General features: G+C 45.6%; 2 protein-coding genes across 13 annotated transcripts in view; both read right to left on the bottom strand.

Moving 5' to 3' along the window:
* The window catches only part of LOC123780735 (apolipoprotein L3-like), a 29,120-nt gene that overhangs the window by 5,104 nt on the left and 2,605 nt on the right, over window positions 1-21,411 (bottom strand). For 3 of the 12 annotated variants that reach the window (XM_045779813.2, XM_087868741.1, XM_087868740.1), the window contains 5 exons: window positions 10,368-10,410; window positions 10,077-10,185; window positions 8,963-9,089; window positions 541-583; window positions 250-358 (listed from right to left, as the gene is read on the bottom strand). In XM_045779813.2, coding sequence (XP_045635769.2) covers window positions 250-280 — 31 coding nt within the window. In that variant the 5' untranslated portion in view covers window positions 281-358; window positions 541-583; window positions 8,963-9,089; window positions 10,077-10,185; window positions 10,368-10,410. The other 9 variants (XM_087868742.1, XM_087868739.1, XM_087868744.1 and 6 more) reach the window with 9 other exon arrangements.
* Window positions 1-21,411, bottom strand: part of LOC148108626 (apolipoprotein L3-like) — a 67,253-nt gene that overhangs the window by 43,248 nt on the left and 2,594 nt on the right. The gene's annotated exons all lie outside the window — the stretch shown is intronic.

Below are 21,411 nucleotides of genomic sequence, written 5' to 3'. Positions count from 1 at the left end.
TGTCCTGGCCTCACTTTGGGCCATTTGATGGATTTGAAGGACGGCAGGGGAAGGGAGGAAATGAGCAGTCAGCCATGACCCTGAGAGGACAGGAGGGAGGGGTCCCTATAGATCCTGTGTTGGGGACTCTCTTGACCCCTCTTGGGGGCTCAAGGAAGCTCTTCAAAGGAATGATTCCTCTGTAGCTTAACTCAGCTGGAGGCATCCCTGCAATTCCAGGAATCATCCAGAGAAGTGGAAGTTGACTACCTGGGCTGAGCCCATGTGCTCCTGAGGTCATGGTGCCAGCAGTGGGATCTGACAGTCTTCCCTACAGCTCGCGTCCGCGTCCCGCCTGGAAGGTGGTGTCGCTTTACCCCTGGCAAAGAGAGAACAAATCGTGGGGTCAAATGTGAGCCAGCTGTGGCAGCAGGAAGCAGCGAGGGGCCAGGTCTCTGGTGCTTCCCTCTGGGATGCTTACAAAAGCCAAAGTAGACTTTACCCGATGCGCTTGTCTGTCTACTGGCTTCTGCCAGCGGATATCTAAGGAAACTTACTCACCTCACTCCAGCTCACTCCGAAGCCACATCAGACTCCTGCCGTCCTATTGGGGCACAAGGAGAAGATAATCGGACAAGGAGACTGCCATCTGAGAAGTTATAGAAGCAATACAACCAAACACAGAAGAAAAGATGGGACAAATGCTCTGGAACTTCCTCAAGGTCAGGAATGTGTGTGTCTACTAATTGCTAAGAGCTAATACGGATCAAGTGTCTACCAGGCAGGGCTCCTTACGTGCTCCCTCACTGACCATCCTCACACCCCCAGGGGGTGGGTGCTCTTGTGGCTCCCACTTGAATGGGGAAGACAGCAGCACCTGAACTTAGGTTAGTCCACGTGTCCACAACAGTGCTAGAGCCAGGACTTGAACCTGAGTGTTTCTGAATCCAAATCCCATGTTTGTGATGACTGTGCTCTATTCCCTTGAATATACAAAAACATTTATTCATGTACGGGTGATTTTTCAACATAACAGGGGTTACATGTACCAACAACATCCCTGTGCAGTCAAATTCATACATAACTTCGGACTTTCCCAACACTTAACCACTAATAACCTATCTTGACCAGAAGCCTTACCAATAACATAAACAGCTGACCAACACATAGTTTCTATGTTATATGTATTACGTACTGTATTCTTGCAATACAGCAAGCTACAGAAAAAGAAAATGTTAAGAAAATCATAAGGAACGGTTGCCTGGGCGGATCAGTCGTTTAAGCATCTGCCTTCCGCTCAGGTCATAATCCCAGGATCGTGGGCTCAAGACCCACAACTGGCTCCCTCCTCAGTGGGGAGACTGCTTCTCCTTCTCCCTCTGCCTCTCCTCCCTGCTCATGTGCTCGCTCTCTCTCTCTCTGTGTCAAATAAATAAAATCTTAAAAAAAAAAAGAAAGAAAATCATAGGAAGAGAAAGTACATTTACACTAGTGTACATATATTTAATGAAAAAATCTACATAGATCTCTGTTGTTCAGCTTGTGTTGTTCAAGGGTCACCTGTAGAAGTGTTTATTTGTAAATGACTCCTCTCATTCCACAATGAGGACTTGTATCAGCAACCAGTCTTTGTCTGGATCAATTTCCTGGTGTCACAGCTTCCCAAAGCCTGTGTCTTCCCAAAGCCCAACGTCCTCCTTGCTTCCACAAGATTCTTCATCCCACCGGGCCTGGAGTCCTGCGAGGTCATGGTACAACCCCACAGCCCTACTATGGATTGTCAAGCCTTCCCGATAATGCCCAGTTCTCTCTGCTGTCCTCCGCCAACTTTGAACCTTAGACTGCTTCTAATTCTTTATCTAAATGATACTGCAAAGAACAATCTCCTTGTAGAAAACTTTGCATTTTGCATTTGAGATTGTTTCCTTAAGACATTTCTAGAAGCAGGATGACTGGGTCAGAAAATATCGACATGTACAAATTTTTTCATACCTAGAGCCACACTGTTATGAAAAAAATTAAACCAATTCACATTCACACTCACACTACATGACACTGTCCACCATTCTATTCTTACCAGTTCTTCATCGTCTTTTTAAAAAAAACAGACCCTTACAGAGAGAGAATTTATTTTAGTTTTGTTCTTCTCTTGCCTTAGGAGATGAGGAAAGACAGCAAATGTTGATTAGGTTTAAGTATTATTTTTTTAGAAGAGTTTATTTATAATTCGTGAGAGACAGAGAGATTGAGACAACGAGTGGGAGGAGGGGCAGAGGGAGAAGCAGACTACCCATGGAGCAGGGAGCCCGACACAGGACTCGATTCCAGGACCCCAGGATCATGACCTGAGCCGAAGGCAGACGCTTTCCCGACTGAGTCACCCACGCGCCTTCAGCATTATTTTTTTTAAGTTTATTTATTTATTTTTTTAGTAATCTCTACACCCAGTTTGGGAATCAAACTCACAACCCCAAGGTCAAGAGTCCCATACTTTTCCAAATAAGCCAGCCAGGTGCCCCTAGGCACTCTTTGAAGAAGGCAAAAGAGCATTTATCAACTACCCCTCCTGAGACCTGACTGAAATGATAGTAAAGATATAAAAAAAACTAATGATAAGAGTGACTCACATTTGTGGCCTTTGCTCTGCACTGGTAATTGCTCCAAGACTTTACAAATAATAACCTGTATTCTTCCAATAATCATGGAGTTGTGTGTGTATCATTTGCTTCCCTGCTTACAGATAAGGGAACTAAAGCACAGATATGTGACTTGCCCAGAGTCAGAAATCTAGTAAGTGGTGAACTGGGTTCAAAGGTTCAAGGTCCTACCTGCTGGACTCAAGAACCCATACACCGTCTCTCCTCATTCTGCTACCAGTTTAAAAAGAGAATGGTCCAACAGGAGTCCAGAGGTTTAGACAAATGTTTGAAGGCAGACTGGATGGAGAATTGATAGCTCAATAAAGAAGACGAGAGGGAGGTACCATCAGAAAAACAGAAAGAGAACAAGGCAATAGGCAAGAAGAATGTTGTGCTAGGCAGAGCTTCAGAAAGGGAGACCGAAGATGAGAGGGAGGTGCAGGGAAGCAGAGGAAGGTTACCAACCCCTCACCTGATCCTATATTCACAGCAGTCTAGGTCTACACCAGATGGGGAAAAGCAGAACTGAGAGACTCTGGATAAAATACCTGTCTTCTGGTATCTAGGGGGCCCTCATCCAATCACACTTGAGGGAAGCCGGTCAGTCAACTTTCCTCTCTGTAAATATGAATGGGCAATCAAGGGTCACATATATAAGAAAGATGAAAAGATGGAAAAGGTGACTAAGGTAAATAAAAAATGACTCCAGAAGGGGCACCTGGCTGGCCCAGTTGGTAGAACATGCAAGTCTTGATCTCAAGGTTATGAGTTCAAGCCCCACAGTGGGCATAGAGCTTACATTAAAAAAAAAAAAAAACCCACAAAAATCAACTGGACTTAACAAACCTCAAAAACAATGATACCAGAAGAAACACGTAATTTTGATTATAGGGAATAATTTTTTAAAACTTGAACCAATATCCTCAGGGAGATTAGAAAAGTGTTGTCTTCATAAAATGAGAACAGGGTGCAGTAAAAAGGGAAAAAAATAATGAGAAAAAAAGAGATCTTAGGAATTAAAAAGTGATTGACAAACTAAAGAAGTCTATGGAAAGGCTGGAAAAGTCAAAGAAAACTTCCAGAAAAGAAAACAAAAAGGTGACAAAGAAATGGAACTACATGAGGAATGACAAGTTACCATTGCTATCAATTCTTAGAAAATAACCTCAGAAAGAGATGCAGAAAAGAAAAAGTGTGTGTGTTTACGGGGTGAGGTAGAGGATAATAACCAAGACACCAAGACACAGAAAGATAGGAGGTCCAGGAAACAGGAAAATTAACATAGACAGAAAGGAGTCCAAGGACTACAGCTGGGCATACTGAAGGCTTACAGAGCATCCAGCCCAGAATGGAATACGAAGTGAAGAGTTCTATGGGGAAAGGAGACTTATAATAATATATTTGGTATAATACTTAATATAATGCACAGTTCAAAAGAAAAGGAGGAAATGTTGAAGACAACATTACAAAGCATAAAAACAAAGGCAATTAGAAATCAGGAAAAACGAAAGCTGCCCAAGAAAGCATGTGCAACTGTATTTCACAAGCTAGCTCAACAGTAAACAAAATGGAAAATATCACACATATGTAAACCTCCTTGTTCAATTTTTAACTTCTAGAACAAAGGAGAACGTTTAAATATGAGAACGAAATGCACTTGTTGCCAATCAAAATGTAAATTAACGTACAATGGTAGAAGTTAGGAGGTGAAGCATTGAAGATGGGAGGAGGATTAGGCTGGGACCTGGGGCTGGAGCAGCAGGTTCCTCCTCATCTACATAACCTTGACCATGATCCTTTCCTTAAAGAGCTGTTTGGAGGGTCAGTAGATGGGCAGGGACACCCAGCCTCCCAGCTTACCAGGGAATCTTCCTCTGAGCTGAAGCACATCCAGGGGTTCTTACCTTGGAGGACCCGGCTGCGAGTCTGTGCGGTAACCACTCCCGGAGCCCAAAAATAAGGACCTAAAGGGAAACTGAAAGTATCCACTTCCAAGCAGCTCCTGATGAAACAAACACAGCTGGCCGGTCCTAGTGTCCTACCCACCCTCGGCTGCCCTGACTGCCTCAAAGGAACAGCCCCACACCTGCGTTCCTGGTCCTTCCCTGCTCAGCCCTGCTGCCACTGACAGACTGTGGGACCCCTCAGCAAATGAGTCTTCCCACAGACCCCCTGGGGGTTGTTCCCAGCCCCCTCTTCTCTGTCCCTCCCACCGCACTCCCCGGCGTGCCTGCCTTACACCTTTCTGTCCCCAACATGCCAGGTGCTCACAGCTGACTTGCCATAGTGCAGCCACTGAGTGCCACACCCCTGTGGCTTCCAGGCATTTGCTGATGTAGATCTTTCTGCCAGAAGCTCCTGCCTCTATCACCTGGAAAAACCATGCTCAGACTTCAAGCCCAAATCTGGCATCATCTCCTCTGAGAAGCCCCCCAGCACCCTCCCTGGCAGAGTCCCTGTGCCCTACTCTGCTCCCATGGCACCTGGGGGAGGGGCTTAAATCCCCTGTTGCAGTCACCCTGTCCCTGTCTTCCCCCCACCCCTTTGGATCTAATCAGGACTCTCTAGACTTGGTGGCCAAGTGCTGTTTGCAGTGATGCAGACGTTTGCGGGAGAGAGCTGAGGAAACGCTGCTGTTTTCTACCCGGCTTGTTTCTGCTTGATGACAGATGTCTTTCTCTCTAAAGGAGGACTCTTCTAGGAAGGCTAGCGTCAGGAAAGAGCACATGGAAATAGCCAGTGAGCCTGCTTCCCACGTGGTCCATGGCCAGAGCAGCCACGGTGGCCAGAGCTGAGTGTGTGCCAGGCGGTGTGGGGATACCAGCCACACAGGCAGGTCTGTTTCCCCCAGCAGCCCAAGGAGAGAGGGGCCCCGGCAGAGATACAGAAGCTGAGCTGAAAAGGCCCCACAGCCTGGGAGAGCTGTAGCCACAGCACTGTTGTGGGCTTTTCTGCTTTGCCCTGGCCAAGGTGCTGGAGATGGCCTGCACCTCACACCCCGCCCCCACACGTGTGCACACGGAAGCCAACCTGACCCTTCCTCTGGGGGGAAGTCCCCGGCACATGCCCTTGGGGCATGGTGGCTCCTCCCCCAGCTTTGAGGGAGAGACAGAGTGACAGAATGATGATGCAAGAATAGCACTCCAGGGCTTGAGATGATCAACCCACAGGTGGGCCAGGAGCTCGGCTTGAATTTGCAGATGGGGAAAGCCAGGTGAGGGGACAAGTGGTGTCTTGGGTCCAACAACTCAGGGAAGGGGCCAAACTCAAGGGCACGTTGATGCTGTGACCTCTGAAAATGGGTTAAGGTTCTGTTTTATCCACCTCTCCTTGTTTGGTTATTTCTTGGTCACTTTTCTGCAACCTCCCTTCCTCCTGATTCGTCACCCTGTCTCTAGCGCACCCTGCGCGTGATGACCCGATGAAACCACTGTGAGAGGCAGAAGGCGATGCGATGTCCATTCGAGCTGCGGCCCGATGGGCTAATGTGTATGAGAGCGGATTGTGCACGGGATGGGCTCCCGGAACACAGCCCCGCAGTGTGGCAACCAGGCCGGGGCTGCAGACTCGTCAGGGGAGGGACAGGCATCTGCACTTCGGGAACATGTGGCGAGTCCAGCCCACTTGAGGACGCTAAAGATCTAGTGACTAGAAAATATGGCTCTACTTGACCCCCGAGGATCACAAGAAAAGTCACCCCGGATGACCACAGTTCCAGAGGTGGGGGTCTCGGGCAACATCTTTGGTCAATAAGCCACTCAGCGCACTGTGAAGACAATCCCGCCTCAGTGGGCAAGTCCCCCTCTCACTGCTGAGGGAGGTGTCCGGCAGACGCCAGGGCATCACCAGGTGGAGGCAGGGAGAGTCAGCCGACGGGGGCGCACAACCGGCACCCCGCCCAGTGTCTCCATCCCCTGGGGACGGGTACCTGGCTCAACAATGCAGGACCTTATGACTTGTGTTTCAGAGTAGGGACCCCACCTCCCGCTTCTCCCTCTGTCTATGGACAGTTTGGGGAGGGGGGGAGTAGGGGCTGGAAACTGGACATAGGACAATGGGGACTTCTGAAGTCATCAGAGTGGTTGGCAGACACATTTAAGGGGATTGCATCCATGCTGACAGCACCCGGTCGCTCCTGGGATGTGGAAGGGGAGCCACGGGTCTGGGTCACTTGTGACCAGCCTGCCAGCATCACCCAGTGGACCAGCCTATTTGTCTTTGCTCTGATCGGTGGTCAAATCCGGTCCTGAGTAGCAGCTGTCAACTTCAAGAAGGCTAAGAACTAAGTATTAAGATGGAAAAATCAAACCCACCGTCTTCTTGCATATTCCGACAATTCTAACGTTATTATTCCTGGCCTTCCCATTGCTTGTTCCTCCACACCTCTCTTGAACATGTCCCCTGTGTCCTCTTCAGTCCATTCCCCTCACTCTCCAGCCCCCTCCCTCCATATTCCAGGTTCCATGTTCCCTCTTCTCTTTGACATCCACCCCTACCCCCGGGCCATCTGCATGAACCCCTCCCTCCCTGGGCTCAGCTACAGAAATGCCCAACTCCTCAACACTCCATACCAAAAACTTTATTTTGCCCTTTTCCCCTCTAATAAGGTACCTCCATGTCTTTGTCCCACACATGTCCCTGCTCCCTGCCCTGCTCTGGGGTGATAGTGACAGCTCTCACTGAGCTCGGTGAGTGCTTCCAGGGAATCATCGAATCACAAGGTGCTTTGGGGACAGCCTCCACAATTTGCAGTGGGTCCCAACAGTAAAGGCAGTCTTAGGGATTGTGCTCTCAGACTTTGCAGTTTGGCTAACTCTGGGCACTTGGAACTTAAGAAAACAAAACCTCGGAGTGAGGAGGCACCTTAACGAGCATCTTGCTTGGCACCCGCTCTCTCCCCCAGCCTGATGTCCTCTGCTGGGGCCCAGCCACTGCCCCAACTGACTGCGAGGGAGGACACCCAGTACCCCGCTTCCCCTCAGACTCTCCAGCTCTCGGCATGGACTCCGAGCCACCACCCAGCAACCCGACCTCACAGGTGTCACCAGCCTAATTCACACCTAGCTGGTACCCCAAGGCCATGTGCAACTTTCCGACATCTCTTAAAGATGCAAGAGACTCTGGGAACCTTCTATGAATCACTAAACCGGAAATGACCTGCATTTTGGCAAGCTAGTGGAGGAAGTTGCTTTGGTGGGGACCTCTGAGGCTCAGAAATCCCCAAAGAGTACAGAATTGGCTGCTGCCTCCTGTGGAGCTGGAAGTTGTCACAAAGCCACACTGCCTCATTCTATTATTGGTCTGGGGCTGCTCTATGTGGAAGAGAAGAGGCTTCCAAATGGCAGTCAAGACCCGCCAGCAACCAGACAAGGTATGGAGGAGACAACCCCTCATGACCCTATATGCCTGGTGGTGAAGAGATAAAGAAGGGAAGGAAGAAATGTCCACTCTCTCATTCACAGGACCTCTGCTAGGTCCCTGGTCTCCTCATATTTGTGCCTTAGAGCGCCACTCAGTCCAGCCCTGCTCTCCAAGCCTACCTAGTCCTCCAACCCAGACCCCACCAACCCTGGTCTATCCTGACCACCAGCTCTGGCCCTGGTCCAGGTCTCCTGGGCCTTAGGACAGGATGACTGCACTTGGTTCCTCACCTTTGACCTTGCGTTCATAATAAGGCCTGCGCCACCATCTTATCAGACTGAATTACTGTTTTCATTGAAAAAATGACAAATCTGAGACTCCAAGACATACAACTCCAGAGCCCCAGAGCTGGGCAGAGATGGAGTCAGGATCCAATCCAGCTCAGTCCAGTTCCACTCCAGCCTCTGCACCTCGTGAGCCAGCAGGATCCTGAATGTTGCTAGAACTCCGTAGATGGGGAGGGAAGGCTCTAGTCCGAATCCCGAGGTTCACAGACTGAGGTGTTACTGTTCTTCTCACTTGTCCCAGAGGAAGCCGTGCTAGGCCCACATCTCCAGGAAGAAGACCCTTGGCCCCTGTCTCTTCTCAGCAATCTTCTAAAAAGTTAACATTAACTGAGCACCTACTATGTGCCAGTCACTAGGCTAAGCCCTTTACATGCATTATTTCCACTTCCTCAGGATAAAATGAGCAGATGAAGAGACCAAGGCAGAGACAGGTCTGCTCTGGGTTAAGGCCAAGGTCCCATCACCTGCCCTCTGCAGGTTTTGCCTCTTCTCAATCCGAGGCCATTCACTGCCAGCAAATGTCAGGGAAGACATATTCCTCATGGATTGTTGAGAAGGAACATACTCAACCCCAAGCCCAGGATACTACCCCGCACAGACCTGGGTGACCATCCCGGGGCATCCCTAGGCCGTTACCTGGACAACGTGGCCTTAGCCACGAATCTCTCCCAGGCTTCATGGTTGGTCAGCAAGAAGTGCAGTTCCTCTCGGCTCACTGAGTTCTGGAAACACTCAATGACTTCCTCGACAAGTGCTTCGCTCTCTAGATGGAAAGAAAAAAATGAAAGGTTGTTTAGTTTTTTTCCTTTTCCTGCTTCAGTAAGGGAGACAGGAAACCAGGGCTTTGCTTGAGGAAAGCTAATCTCTCTATTTATGGATTGGGGAGGGGGGGCGGGGAAAGAGCTGAGAGCCCGCCTCGGCAGGTGTATTGAGGTCAAGAGAATCCGTTCCTGCCCCATAGTCATATCTGGAAAGCAAATGCTTATAGTGGGAACAGAGGGCAAATGCCCTCACATAGCCCTGGGGGGCCAGGGCATGCTGGGGGAGGGGAGGATTCTACCTGGCACTAACAGGTTCCAGGTAGAGGGGACACCAACAATACTTAGGGAAGACACGCTTTGTAAGAGGCACTGGCCCAAATCACAGAAACACATTACATTTGATCCTCATAACAACATAAGGAAATATTCTCATTTTACAGGGAAGGTTAAGTAAGGCACTCCAGGTCACACAGGTGGGAGGTGGCAAAGACCAGACTGGGGTCTAGTTCGGTGGCGCATTGACCCTCACTGAGCACTCAGGCTGGCACCAGGGTGACAGCTGGAGGGAATGGCCTCTGTTGTGAAGCCTCACAGTCATCCTGAGCCATGCAGGGGGATTGGACAGGGCAAGAGGGCAGGAGAAGCCTCCAAGGTTGCTGGTCTACCTCTTCACCCTGTTCCGACTCAGGACCCCTTTCTTCCCTCCTTTCCCTTTTGCTATCCCCAGCCTCCCTGTGGACTGTCCTGGCCTCACTTTGGGCCATTTGATGGATTTGAAGGACGGCAGGGGAAGGGAGGAAATGAGCAGTCAGCCATGACCCTGAGAGGACAGGAGGGAGGGGTCCCTATAGATCCTGTGTTGGGGACTCTCTTGACCCCTCTTGGGGGCTCAAGGAAGCTCTTCAAAGGAATGATTCCTCTGTAGCTTAACTCAGCTGGAGGCATCCCTGCAATTCCAGGAATCATCCAGAGAAGTGGAAGTTGACTACCTGGGCTGAGCCCATGTGCTCCTGAGGTCATGGTGCCAGCAGTGGGATCTGACAGTCTTCCCTACAGCTCGCGTCCGCGTCCCGCCTGGAAGGTGGTGTCGCTTTACCCCTGGCAAAGAGAGAACAAATCGTGGGGTCAAATGTGAGCCAGCTGTGGCAGCAGGAAGCAGCGAGGGGCCAGGTCTCTGGTGCTTCCCTCTGGGATGCTTACAAAAGCCAAAGTAGACTTTACCCGATGCGCTTGTCTGTCTACTGGCTTCTGCCAGCGGATATCTAAGGAAACTTACTCACCTCACTCCAGCTCACTCCGAAGCCACATCAGACTCCTGCCGTCCTATTGGGGCACAAGGAGAAGATAATCGGACAAGGAGACTGCCATCTGAGAAGTTATAGAAGCAATACAACCAAACACAGAAGAAAAGATGGGACAAATGCTCTGGAAATTCCTCAAGGTCAGGAACGTGTGTGTCTACTAATTGCTAAGAGCTAATACGGATCAAGTGTCTACCAGGCAGGGTTCCTTACGTGCTCCCTCACTGACCATCTTCACACCCCCAGGGGGTGGGTGCTCTTGTGGCTCCCACTTGAATGGGGAAGACAGCAGCACCTGAACTTAGGTTAGTCCACGTGTTCACAACAGTGCTAGAGCCAGGACTTGAACCCGAGTGTCTCTGAATCCAAATCCCATGTTTGTGATGACTGTGTCTACTGCCTTGAATATACAAAAACATTCATTGATATACAGTTGATTTTTTAACAACAAAGGGGTTAGGGGTACCGACTCCATCCCTGTGCAGTCAAATTCATACATAACTTCGGACTTTCCCAACACTTAACCACTAATAACCTACTCTGGACCAGAAGCCTTCCCAATAACATAAACAGCTGACCAACACATAGTTTCTATGTTATGTGTATTACGTACTGTATTTGTGCAATACAGTTAGCTACAGAAAAAGAAAATGTTAAGAAAATCATACGGAAGAGAATGTACGTATACAGTCCCGTCATATATTTAATGAAAAAGTCTGCATAGAAGTAGATCTGTGTTGTTCATACCTGTGTTGTTCAAGGGTCAACAGTATATGTGTTTATTTGTACATGACTCTTCTCATTCCACAGTGATGTCCTGCATCGTGAACCAGTCTTTGTCTTGATTAATTTCCCCGTTCCATACCTTCCCAAAGCCTGTGTCCTCCTTGCTTTTGCAAGATTCTTTATCCCCCAGGGCCTGGAGATCTGCTGAGTCCTGGGAAAATCCTTACAGCTCTGCTATGGACTGCTGAGCCCTCCAGAATGTGCCCACTTCTCTCTGCTGTCCTCCACCAACTTCGAACCTTACATTGCTTCGAATTCTTCACCCAATGATAGTGTGAACAACAATCTCCTTGTATAAAACTTTGCATTTTGCGTTTGAGATTGTTTCCATAAGACATTTCGAGAAACAGGATGACTGAGTCAGAAGGTATCACCACGTACAAATTTTTTCATACCTAGAGCCACACTATTACCAAAAAATTAAACCAATTCACATTCACACTCACACTACATGACAGTGTCCACCATTCCATTCTTACCAGTTCTTCATAGTCTTTTTTAAAAAAAACAGACCCTTATAGAGAGAGAATTTTAGTTCTGTTATTCTCTTGCCTTGGGAGATGAGGAAAGACAGCAAATGTTGATTACATTTAAGCATTAATATCTTAAGTTCACTTTTTTTTTTTTGGAATCTCTATACTGAATTTACAAATCAAAATCACAACCCCAAGGTCAAGAGTCCCATGCTTTTCCAAAGAAGTCAGCCAGGTGCCCCTAGACACTATTTGAAGAAGGCAAAAGAGCATTTATCAAATATCCCACCTGATACCTGAATGAAATGATAGTAAAGGTACTTATAGGTATAAAAATAACTAATGATGAGAGTGACTCACAGTTGTGGCCTATGCACTGCATTGCTCATAGCTGTAAGACTTTACAAATAATAACCTATTTTCTTCCTATAATCATTGAGATGTGTATCGTTTACATTCCTGTTTAAAGATAAGGAAACTAAAGCACGGACTATGTGATTTTCCCAGAGTCAGAAATCAAGTAAGTGCTAGCCTGGGTTCAAACCTGCCTCCTGGACTCAAGAACCCACACACTGCATCTCCTCATTCTGCTGCCAGTGGAAAAGAACAGGAGTCCAGAGCCTTAGACAAATGTTTAAAGGCAGATTGGATGGAGAACTGATAGCTGAATAAGGAAGAGAGAGGGAGGTGCCCTTAGAAAAACAGAGTGAGGACAAATAGGCAAGAAGAATGATCTGAAGGCAGAGCTTCAGAGAGGGAGACCAAAGATGAGAGGGAGGTAGAGGGGAAGCAGGAAGAAGGTTACCAACCCCACACTCGATTCTATATTCACAGCAGCCTAAGTCTACCCCAGAGGGGGAAAAGCAGAACTGAAAAACTCCAGACAAAATACCTGTCTTCTGGCATCTAGGGGGGCCTCATCCAATCACTCTCCACGAAAGCCTGTCACTTAACGTACCTCTCTCTTAACTACAAATAGGCAATCTAGGATCCGATCTATAAGAAAGAGGACCAGATGGAAAGGGGGGCTAAGATAAATAAAAAATGACTCCAGAAGGGGCGCCTGGCTGGCTCAGTCAGTACAGATTGCAACTCTTGATGTCAAGGTTATGAGTTCAAGATCCATGTAGGGCATAGAGCTTACTTTAAAAAAAGAACAACAATAACAAAAATCAACTGGACTTAATAAACCTTAAAAACAATGATACCAGAATTAATACGTAATTTTGATTATAGGGAATAATTTTTTAAACCTTGATCCAGCGTCCTCAGGGAGATTAGAAAGGTGTTGTCTTCATAAAATGAGAACAGGGTGCACTGAAAAGGGATTTAAAAATTATGGGACAAAAAAGAGATCTTTAAAAAAAGTAATGGCAAACTAAAGAAGTCTAAGGAAAGGTTGGAAAGGTCCAGGAAAACTTCCAGAAAATAAAACAAAAAGGTGACAGAAGAAATGAAACTAAATGGGGAATGACAAGTTACCATTTGTTATCATTTCTTAGAAAATGACTTAAGAAAGAGCCGCAGGAAAAAAAAGTTTGTGTGTTTATGGGGTAAGGTGGAGGATAATAACCAAGAGACAGAAAGTTATGAGGTCCAGGAAACACAAAAATTACCAGACAGGAAGGAATCCGAGGAATACAGCTGGCACACAGCAGGCCTAGAGAGCAACCAGCCCAGAATGGAATAAGAAGTGAAGAGTTCTATGGGGAAAGAGGTCTAGATACAATACTTACACAATGCACACTTCGAAAGGAATGGAGGAAATGTTGAAGGCAACAATGCAAGAGGTAAAAACATAGGCAATTAGAAAATCAGGAAAAACTAAAGCTGTACAAGAAAGCATGTGCAACTGTATTTCACAACTTAGCTCTACAGTAAACAATACTGAAAACATCACATATATGTAAACCTTCTTCTTTGATTTTTAACCTTTAGAACAAAAGAGACCATTTAAATATGAGAACTAAATGCACTTATTTCCAATATATAAATTAAAGTACAATGATAGAAGCTGGGAGGTGAAGCATTGAAGAGAGGAGGATTAATATCTTCATTGTATAAAGTGGGGAGTCCAAAAATACTGGCAGCGACTGAGAGGCTTTAAAAAAAAAAAAAAGACACAAAGGTGTAAGTAAATTCCTTACGACTAGAAAGGTTTCTAATCGAGGACATAAAATTAGTGATAGCATGGGGCGCCTAGGTGGCACAGTGGTTAAGGTTAAGCGTCGCCTTCGGCTCAGGGTGTGATCCCGGCGTTCTGGGATCGAGCCCCACATCAGGCTCCTCCGCTATGAGCCTGCTTCTTCCTCTCCCACTCCCCCTGCTTGTGCTCCCTCTCTCGCTGGCTGTCTCTATCTCTGTCAAATAAATAAATACATAAAATCTTTAAAAAAAAATTAGTGATAGCATGATATGAGGACACGCTGGGGAGGTGTGTAAGAAAAAGTATAAAAGTAAGTGAAATCAGAGAGAAAAAGATGGCGGAGGAGTAGGGGACCCCATTTTCAGCCGGTCCCCTGAGTCGAGCTGGATATGTACCAGACCATCCTGAAAACCCACAGAATCAGGCTGAGACGCAGGAAGATACATCTGGATCTCTACAAATGAACATCTCCAGCGCTGAGTATTGAGGTACAAAGCGGGGAGCCGTGAATCCACGCACAGATATCGGAAGATAAATGGAAGGGGGAGGGAGCCACCGCGTTCGGGCACCGGGAAGCGGTAGCCACCTGCACGGGGGAGCGGGGCGGACTCTCGGAGGGCACCCGCAAGAGAACAGACTGAGACCGTGAGCTCGGGAACACGTGCGCCCAGACTGAAAACCAGAGCTCCGCAGCGCACACTCGAACTAGACTGAAACCAGAGCTCCGGAGCGCTCACTGGAACAGGACTGATGACCCGGGGCTCAGGAGCGCGCGCGCGACCACACTGAAAACCGGAGCTCCGGAGCGCTCACGAACCACACTGGAACAGGGAGTTCGGGAGCCCGTGCAGGAACCGGGGGGCTGCTGGCAGTGTTAGAAGCACAAAGGACAGAGACTTGTGGGCCCTGGAAGTGAGGGCTGGGACACAGGCTGTGGGGCGCACAACCCAGGACGCTGCAGGGTTTTTGGCAGCACCGACAGAAACAGAGTTAAAGTGTCCAAGAGAGCTCAGTGGAGAGCAGACTGTGATCTCTCTGTTCTGAGACAGAGGCTAGGATTTGGCCATTGCTGCTCTGACTCTCAGAAGATCCACAGAAAACCACCAGGGAAACCTGCCAGAGAACAAAAGCCCGGAAATAGCAGCTCACGGTGTGCCCATCCCCATCCCCCCTCACAGGGGACACGGAGACTCTACCCAAACAGGGTTGCCTGAATATCAGCACGGCAGGCCCCTCCCCCAGAAGGCAAGCTGAAAAATCAAAAAGCCCACATCCCTAAGGTCCCTATAAAACAAGTGCACACTGCTTGGGTCCTGGTGAATAATTTGGGCTCTGGGCAACCCCGCAACCTCTTCTCATCAGAACGACGAGGAGGAGAAATCCCCCCCAGCAAAGAAAAGATAATGAGTCTGTGGCCTCTGCCACAGAAATGATGGATATGGATATAACCAAATTGTCAGAAATGGAGTTCAGAGCAACAATGGTCAAGATGATGTGTAGGCTTGAAAAAAATATTAACAAAAATATTAACAAGAATATAGAATCTCTAAGGGCAGAAATGAGAGCGAATCTGGCAGAAATTAAAAATGCTATGAATCAAATGCAGTCAAAACTAGATGTTCTGACGGCCAGGGTAAATGAGGCAGAAGATCAAATTAGTGAACTGGAGGACGGGATGGTAGAAGAGAAAGTTAAAACAGAAACGTGGCTCAAAAAAAATCCAATCTCAAGAATGTAGATTACAGAAGATTACTGACTCGATGAAACATTCCAATGTCAGAATCATCAGCATCTCTGAGGGGGTGGAGAAAGAGAGAAGTCTAGAAGAGATATTTGAACAAATTGTAGCTGAAAACTTCCCTAATCTGGCAAAGGAAACAAGCATTCGTGTCCAAGAGGCAGAGAGGACCCCTCCCAAGGTCGACCATGGCAAACCTACACCACGTCATGTCATAGTGCAATTCGCAAATATTAGATCCAAGGATACAGTATTGAAAGCGGCCAGGGCAAAAAATTTCTCACGTACAGAGGAAAAAATATCAGAATAACGTCAGACCTGTCCACAGAGACATGGAAGGCTAGGAAGGGGTGGCAGCATATTTTCAAAGCTCTATCCGAGAAAAACATGCAGCCAAGGATCCTTTATCCAGCATGGCTGTCATTCAGAATTGATAGAGAGATAAGGACCTTCCGGGATCGGCAGAAACTGACTGAATTCCTAACCACCAAACCAGCCCTATAGGAGATATTAAGGGGGGTTCTATAAAAGTAAAAAGGCCCCAAGAGTGATACAGAACAGAAATTTACAATCTATAGAAACAAAGACTTCACAGGCAACATGACATCATTAAAATCATCTCTCTCAATAATCACTCTCAATGTGAATGGCCTAAATGCTCCCATAATGCCACAGGGTTGCAGACTGGATAATAAGACATGACCCATCCATTTGCTGTCTACAAGAGACAGGTTCATCTTGAACCTAAAGATACATCCAGACTGAAAGTGAAGGGATGGAAAGCCATTTTTCATGCCAATGGACCTCAAAAGAAAGCTGGGCTAGCAATTCTCATATCAGACAGATTAGATTTTAAACTAAAGGCTATAGTTAGAGACACAGAAGGACACTATATTATTTTTAAAGGATGTATCCAACAAGTGGATATGACACTTATAAATATCTATGCCCCCAACAGGGGAGCAGCTAGATACACAAGCCAACTCTTAACCAGAATAAAGTGACATATAGATAATAATACGTTATTAGTAGGGGATCTCAACACCCCACTATCAGCAATAGACAAATCACCTAAGCCGACAATCAACAAAGAAACAAGAGCTTTGAATGACATACTAGACCAGACGGACCTCATGGATATATACAGAACACTGCACCCCAGAACAATAGAATACTCATTCTTTTCAAATGCACATGGAACTTTCTCCAGAATAGACCATATACTGGGTCACAAAACAGGTCTCAACCAATACCAAAAGACTGAAATTATTCCCTGCCTATTCTCAGACCACAATGTTTTGAAATTGGAACTCAATCACAAGGAAAAATTTGGAAGAAACTCAAACACTTGGAAACTAAGAACCATCCTGCTCAAGAATGATTGGGTAAACCAGGAAATTAAAAATCAATTTAAACAATTTCTGGAGACTAACGAGAATGAAAACACAATGGTCCAAAACCTATGGGACACTGCAAAGGTGGTCCTAAGGGGAAAATACATAGCCATCCAAGCCTCACTCAAAAGAACAGAAAAATCTAAAATGCAGTTTTTATATTCTCACCTCAAGAAGCTGGAGCTGGAACAGAAGAACAGGCCTAACTCATGCACGAGAGAGCAGTTGATCAAGATGAGAGCAGAGATCAATGAATTAGAAACCAGGAGCACAGTAGAGCAGATCAACAGAACTAGAAGCTGGTTCTTTGAAAGAATAAATAAGATTGATAAGCCACTGGCCAGACTTATTCAAAAGAATAGAGAAAGGACCCAAATTAATAAAATTATGAATGAAAGGGGAGCAGTCACAACCAACACCAATGAAACAGGAAGGATGATTAGGAACTCTTATCAACAACTTTATGCCAATAAATCAAACAACCTGGAAGAAATGGATGCCTTCCTGGAAACCTATAAACTACCAAGACTGAAACAGGAAGAAATTGATTATTTAAACAGACTGATTAATTATGAAGAGATTGAAGCAGTGATCAAAAACCTCCCAAAAACAAGAGTCCAGGGCCTGAGGGATTCCCTGGGGAATTCTACCAAACATTCAAAGAAGAAATAATACCTATTCTCCTAAAGCTGTTTCAAAAAAATAGAAACAGAAGGAAAACTACCAAACTCATTCTATGAGGCCAGTATTACCTTAATCCCCAAACCAGGCAAAGACCCCATCAAAAAGGAGAATTACAGACCGATAACCCTGATGAATATGGACGCCAAAATTCTCAACAAGATCCTAGCTAATAGGATCCAACAGTACATTGAAAGGATTATCCATCAAGACCAAGTGGGATTCATCCCTGGGATGCAAGGGTGGTTCAACATTCACAAATCAATCAGTGTGATAGATCATATCAACAAGAAAAGAGTCAAGAACCATATGATCCTCTCAATAGATGCAGAAAAAGCATTTGACAAAATACAGCATTCTTTCCTGACTAAAACACTTCAGAGTGTAGGGATAGAGGGAACATTCCTCAATTTCATAAAAACCATCTATGAAAAGCCTACAACAAATATCATTCTCAATGGGGAAAAGCTGGAAGCCTTTCCCTTAAGATCAGGAACACGACAAGGATGCCCACTCTCGCCACTATTATTCAACATAGTACTAGAAGTCCTTGCAACAGCAATCAGACAACAAAAAGGGATAAAAGGCATCCAAATCGGCAAAGAAGAAGTCAAACTGTCTCTCTTTGCAAATGACATGATACTCTATATGGAAAACCCAAAAGAATCCACCCCCAAACTACTAGAACTTATAGCCAATTCATTAATGTGGCGGGATACAAAATCAATGCTCAGAAATCAGTTGTATTTCTATACACAAACAATGAGACTGAAGAAAGAGAAATTAGGGAATCCATTCCATTTACAATAGCACCAAAAATCATACGTTATCTCAGAATTAACTTAACCAGAGATGTAAAGGATCTATATTCTAGAAACTACAAATCACTCTTGAAAGACATTGAAAAAGACACAAAAAGATGGAAAAATATTCCATGCTCATGGATTGGAAGAATTAACATAGTTAAAATGTCTATGCTACCCAGAGCAATCTACACTTTCAAGGCCATCCCGATCAAAATACCAATGACATTTTTCAAAGAACTGGAACAAACAGCCCTTAAATTTGTGTGGAACCAGAAAAGGCCCTGAATCGCCAAGGAATTGTTGAAAAGGAAAAACAAAGCTGGGGGCATCACGTTGACGGATTTCAAGCTATACTAGAAAGCTGTGATCACCAAGACAGCATGGTACTGACACAAAAACGGACACATAGACCAATGGAACGGAATAGAGAACCCAGAAATGGACCCTCGGCTCTTTGGGCAACTAATCTTTGACAAAGCAGGAAAAAACATCCAGTGGAAAAAAGACAGTCTCTTCAATAAATGGTGCTGGGAAAATTGGACAGCTACATGCAAAAGAATGAAACGTGACCCACTCTCTCACACCATACACAAAGATAAACTCCAAATGGATGAAAGACCTCGATGTGAGACAGGAATCCATCAAAATCCTAGAGGAGAACATAGGCTGCAACCTCTTTGATATTAGCCACAGCAACTTTTTTCATAACACATCTCCAAAGGAAGAGAAACAAAAGAAAAAATGAACTTGTGGGACCTCATCAAGATAAAAAGCTATTGCACAGCCAAGGAAACAGTCAAAAAAACTAAGAGGCAGCCCACAGAATGGAAAGAGATATTTGCAAATAAACTACAGATAAAAGACTGGTATCCAAGCTCTCCAAAGAACTTCTCAAACTCAATACATGGGAAACAAATAAACAAATCAAAAAATGGGCAGAAGATATGAACAGACACTTTTCCAACGAAGACATACAAATGGCTAACAGACACATGAAAAAATGTTCAAAATCATTAGCCATCAGGGAAATTCAAATCAAAACCACATTGAGATACCACCTTACGCCACTTAGAATGGCAAAAATGGACAAGGCAGGAAACAACAAATGTTGGAGAGGATGTGGAGAAAGGGGATCCCTCTTACACTGTTGGTGGGAATGCAAGTTGATGGAAAACAGTGTGGAGGTCCCTTAAAAAGTTAAAAATTGAGCTACCCTATGATCCAGCAATTGCACTACTGGGTATTTACCCCAAAGATACAGACATAGTGAAGAGAAGGGCCATATGCAACCCAATGTTCATAGCAGCATTGTCCACAATAGCTAAATTGTGGAAGGAGCCAAGATGAGCTTCAACAGATGACTGGATCAAGAAGATGTGGTCCATATATACAATGGAATATTACTCAGCCATCAAAAAACCATTTTTCAACATTTGCAGCAAGATGGACTGGAGGAGATAATGCTAAGTGAAATAAGTCAAGCAGAGAAAGACAATTATCATATGGTTTCACTCATTTATGGAACATAAGAAGTAGGAAGATCGGTAGGAGAAGAAAGGGAAGAAGAAAAGGGGGGTAAACAGAAGGGGGAATGAACCATGAGACTATGGACTCTGGAAAACAAACCGAGGGCTTCTGAGGGGTGGCGGAATGGGATAGGCTGGTGATGGGTATTAAGGAGGACACATATTGCATGGTGCACTGGGTGTTATACGCAAGTAATGAATCATGGAACTTCACATCAAAAACTAGGGATGTACTGTACAGTGACTAACATAATATAATAAAAAATTATTACAAAAAAAAGTAAGTGAAATCATTATCTGTCCTGGTAAGAAATGAGTAACTCTTCAAAATTTAAAAAACAAGGGAATGAAACTAACTATTGTGGCTGAGGACTATCTGCTTTGCACCAGGCACCGTTCTAAGTGCTTTGTATGCATTAACTCATCTATTAGTTCTCCCCATGACTCTGTAAGAAAAGGAACTGAAGCTCAGACAGGTTAAGTAATTTACCCAAAGCACCCAGCTAGGGCCAGAGCCAGAATTCACGCCCAGACTGCCGGTCTCCAGAGCCTACACGTTCACCTATTCTGTCTCCCAGTGTAAGAATATCATTTAAAGATATTGATTAAGCACCTAAAGAAAAGGCCACAAATTAAAAGTGATTGTTTTTGATTGGGCAAGTGGGTGAGCAGAGCCCTCGGTACTAACTGAGTTGTTTTAACCATATGCACTTATTACTCTGATTTCTTTTAATTTTAGTAGGGCGGGTGTGGTTTTATAGCAGTGAGTAACAGCTAACCCCAATAACAGGTTGGTGTCTGGCACTACCCTTCAAAGATGATGGGAGCAACTGGAGCAAGTGCCCATAAGACATAAGCCTGACTCCTGATGGGACAATCGCCAGCATGGGAGAAACCTTGGTGCTGGAGGAAAGGAAGTTGTCTAAGAAAAGTGGGATGATAACATAGGTTAACCTAGAGTCATCAGAGTGAACTCCACCCTTCGACGGATACATCTTCTAGCAATCCCTCGCCCACTCACACAGGCATCCGTGGCTTTACTCCACTCAAAGGCAGCAAGACTCCTGGGAGGAAAACTGAACTCCACGGGCCTTCAATGGCCCTACTCCTGAAGGAAAGGATGCTTCGGGAATGGTCGGAGCAGTGCCCAATAGGGCACCCACTGGGAATCCTACCCAATTACATAGAATAATAATAATGATAATTGATAATATTTGTTATGAGCATGTTTAACTGAGCCAGGCTGAGTCTGTAAAACCGTGATTCCCAATAATGTCCAAAGGAGAAGAGCTGAGACGAAGTATATTAAAAAGGTAGATATAACGGTGACAAGTTGTAAGGCAACAAGGAGTTAGTATAATGCAGGTCATTTAATTGTCAATTACTCCTAATAAGAAGGGGGGGTCCTTTCCTTTAATAAAGATTTTGTTTATGTACTTGACAGAGAGCGAGCCAGAGAGCGTGAACGGAGGG

The sequence above is a fragment of the Ursus americanus genome, chromosome 17 (genome assembly GCF_024610735.1).
Source record: "Ursus americanus isolate L20-20 chromosome 17, mUrsAme1.1.p, whole genome shotgun sequence".
Lineage (NCBI taxonomy): Eukaryota > Metazoa > Chordata > Mammalia > Carnivora > Ursidae > Ursus > Ursus americanus.
The sequence above is the reverse complement of the archived record's forward strand: the minus strand, read 5'-3'. Positions and strand labels throughout refer to the sequence as shown.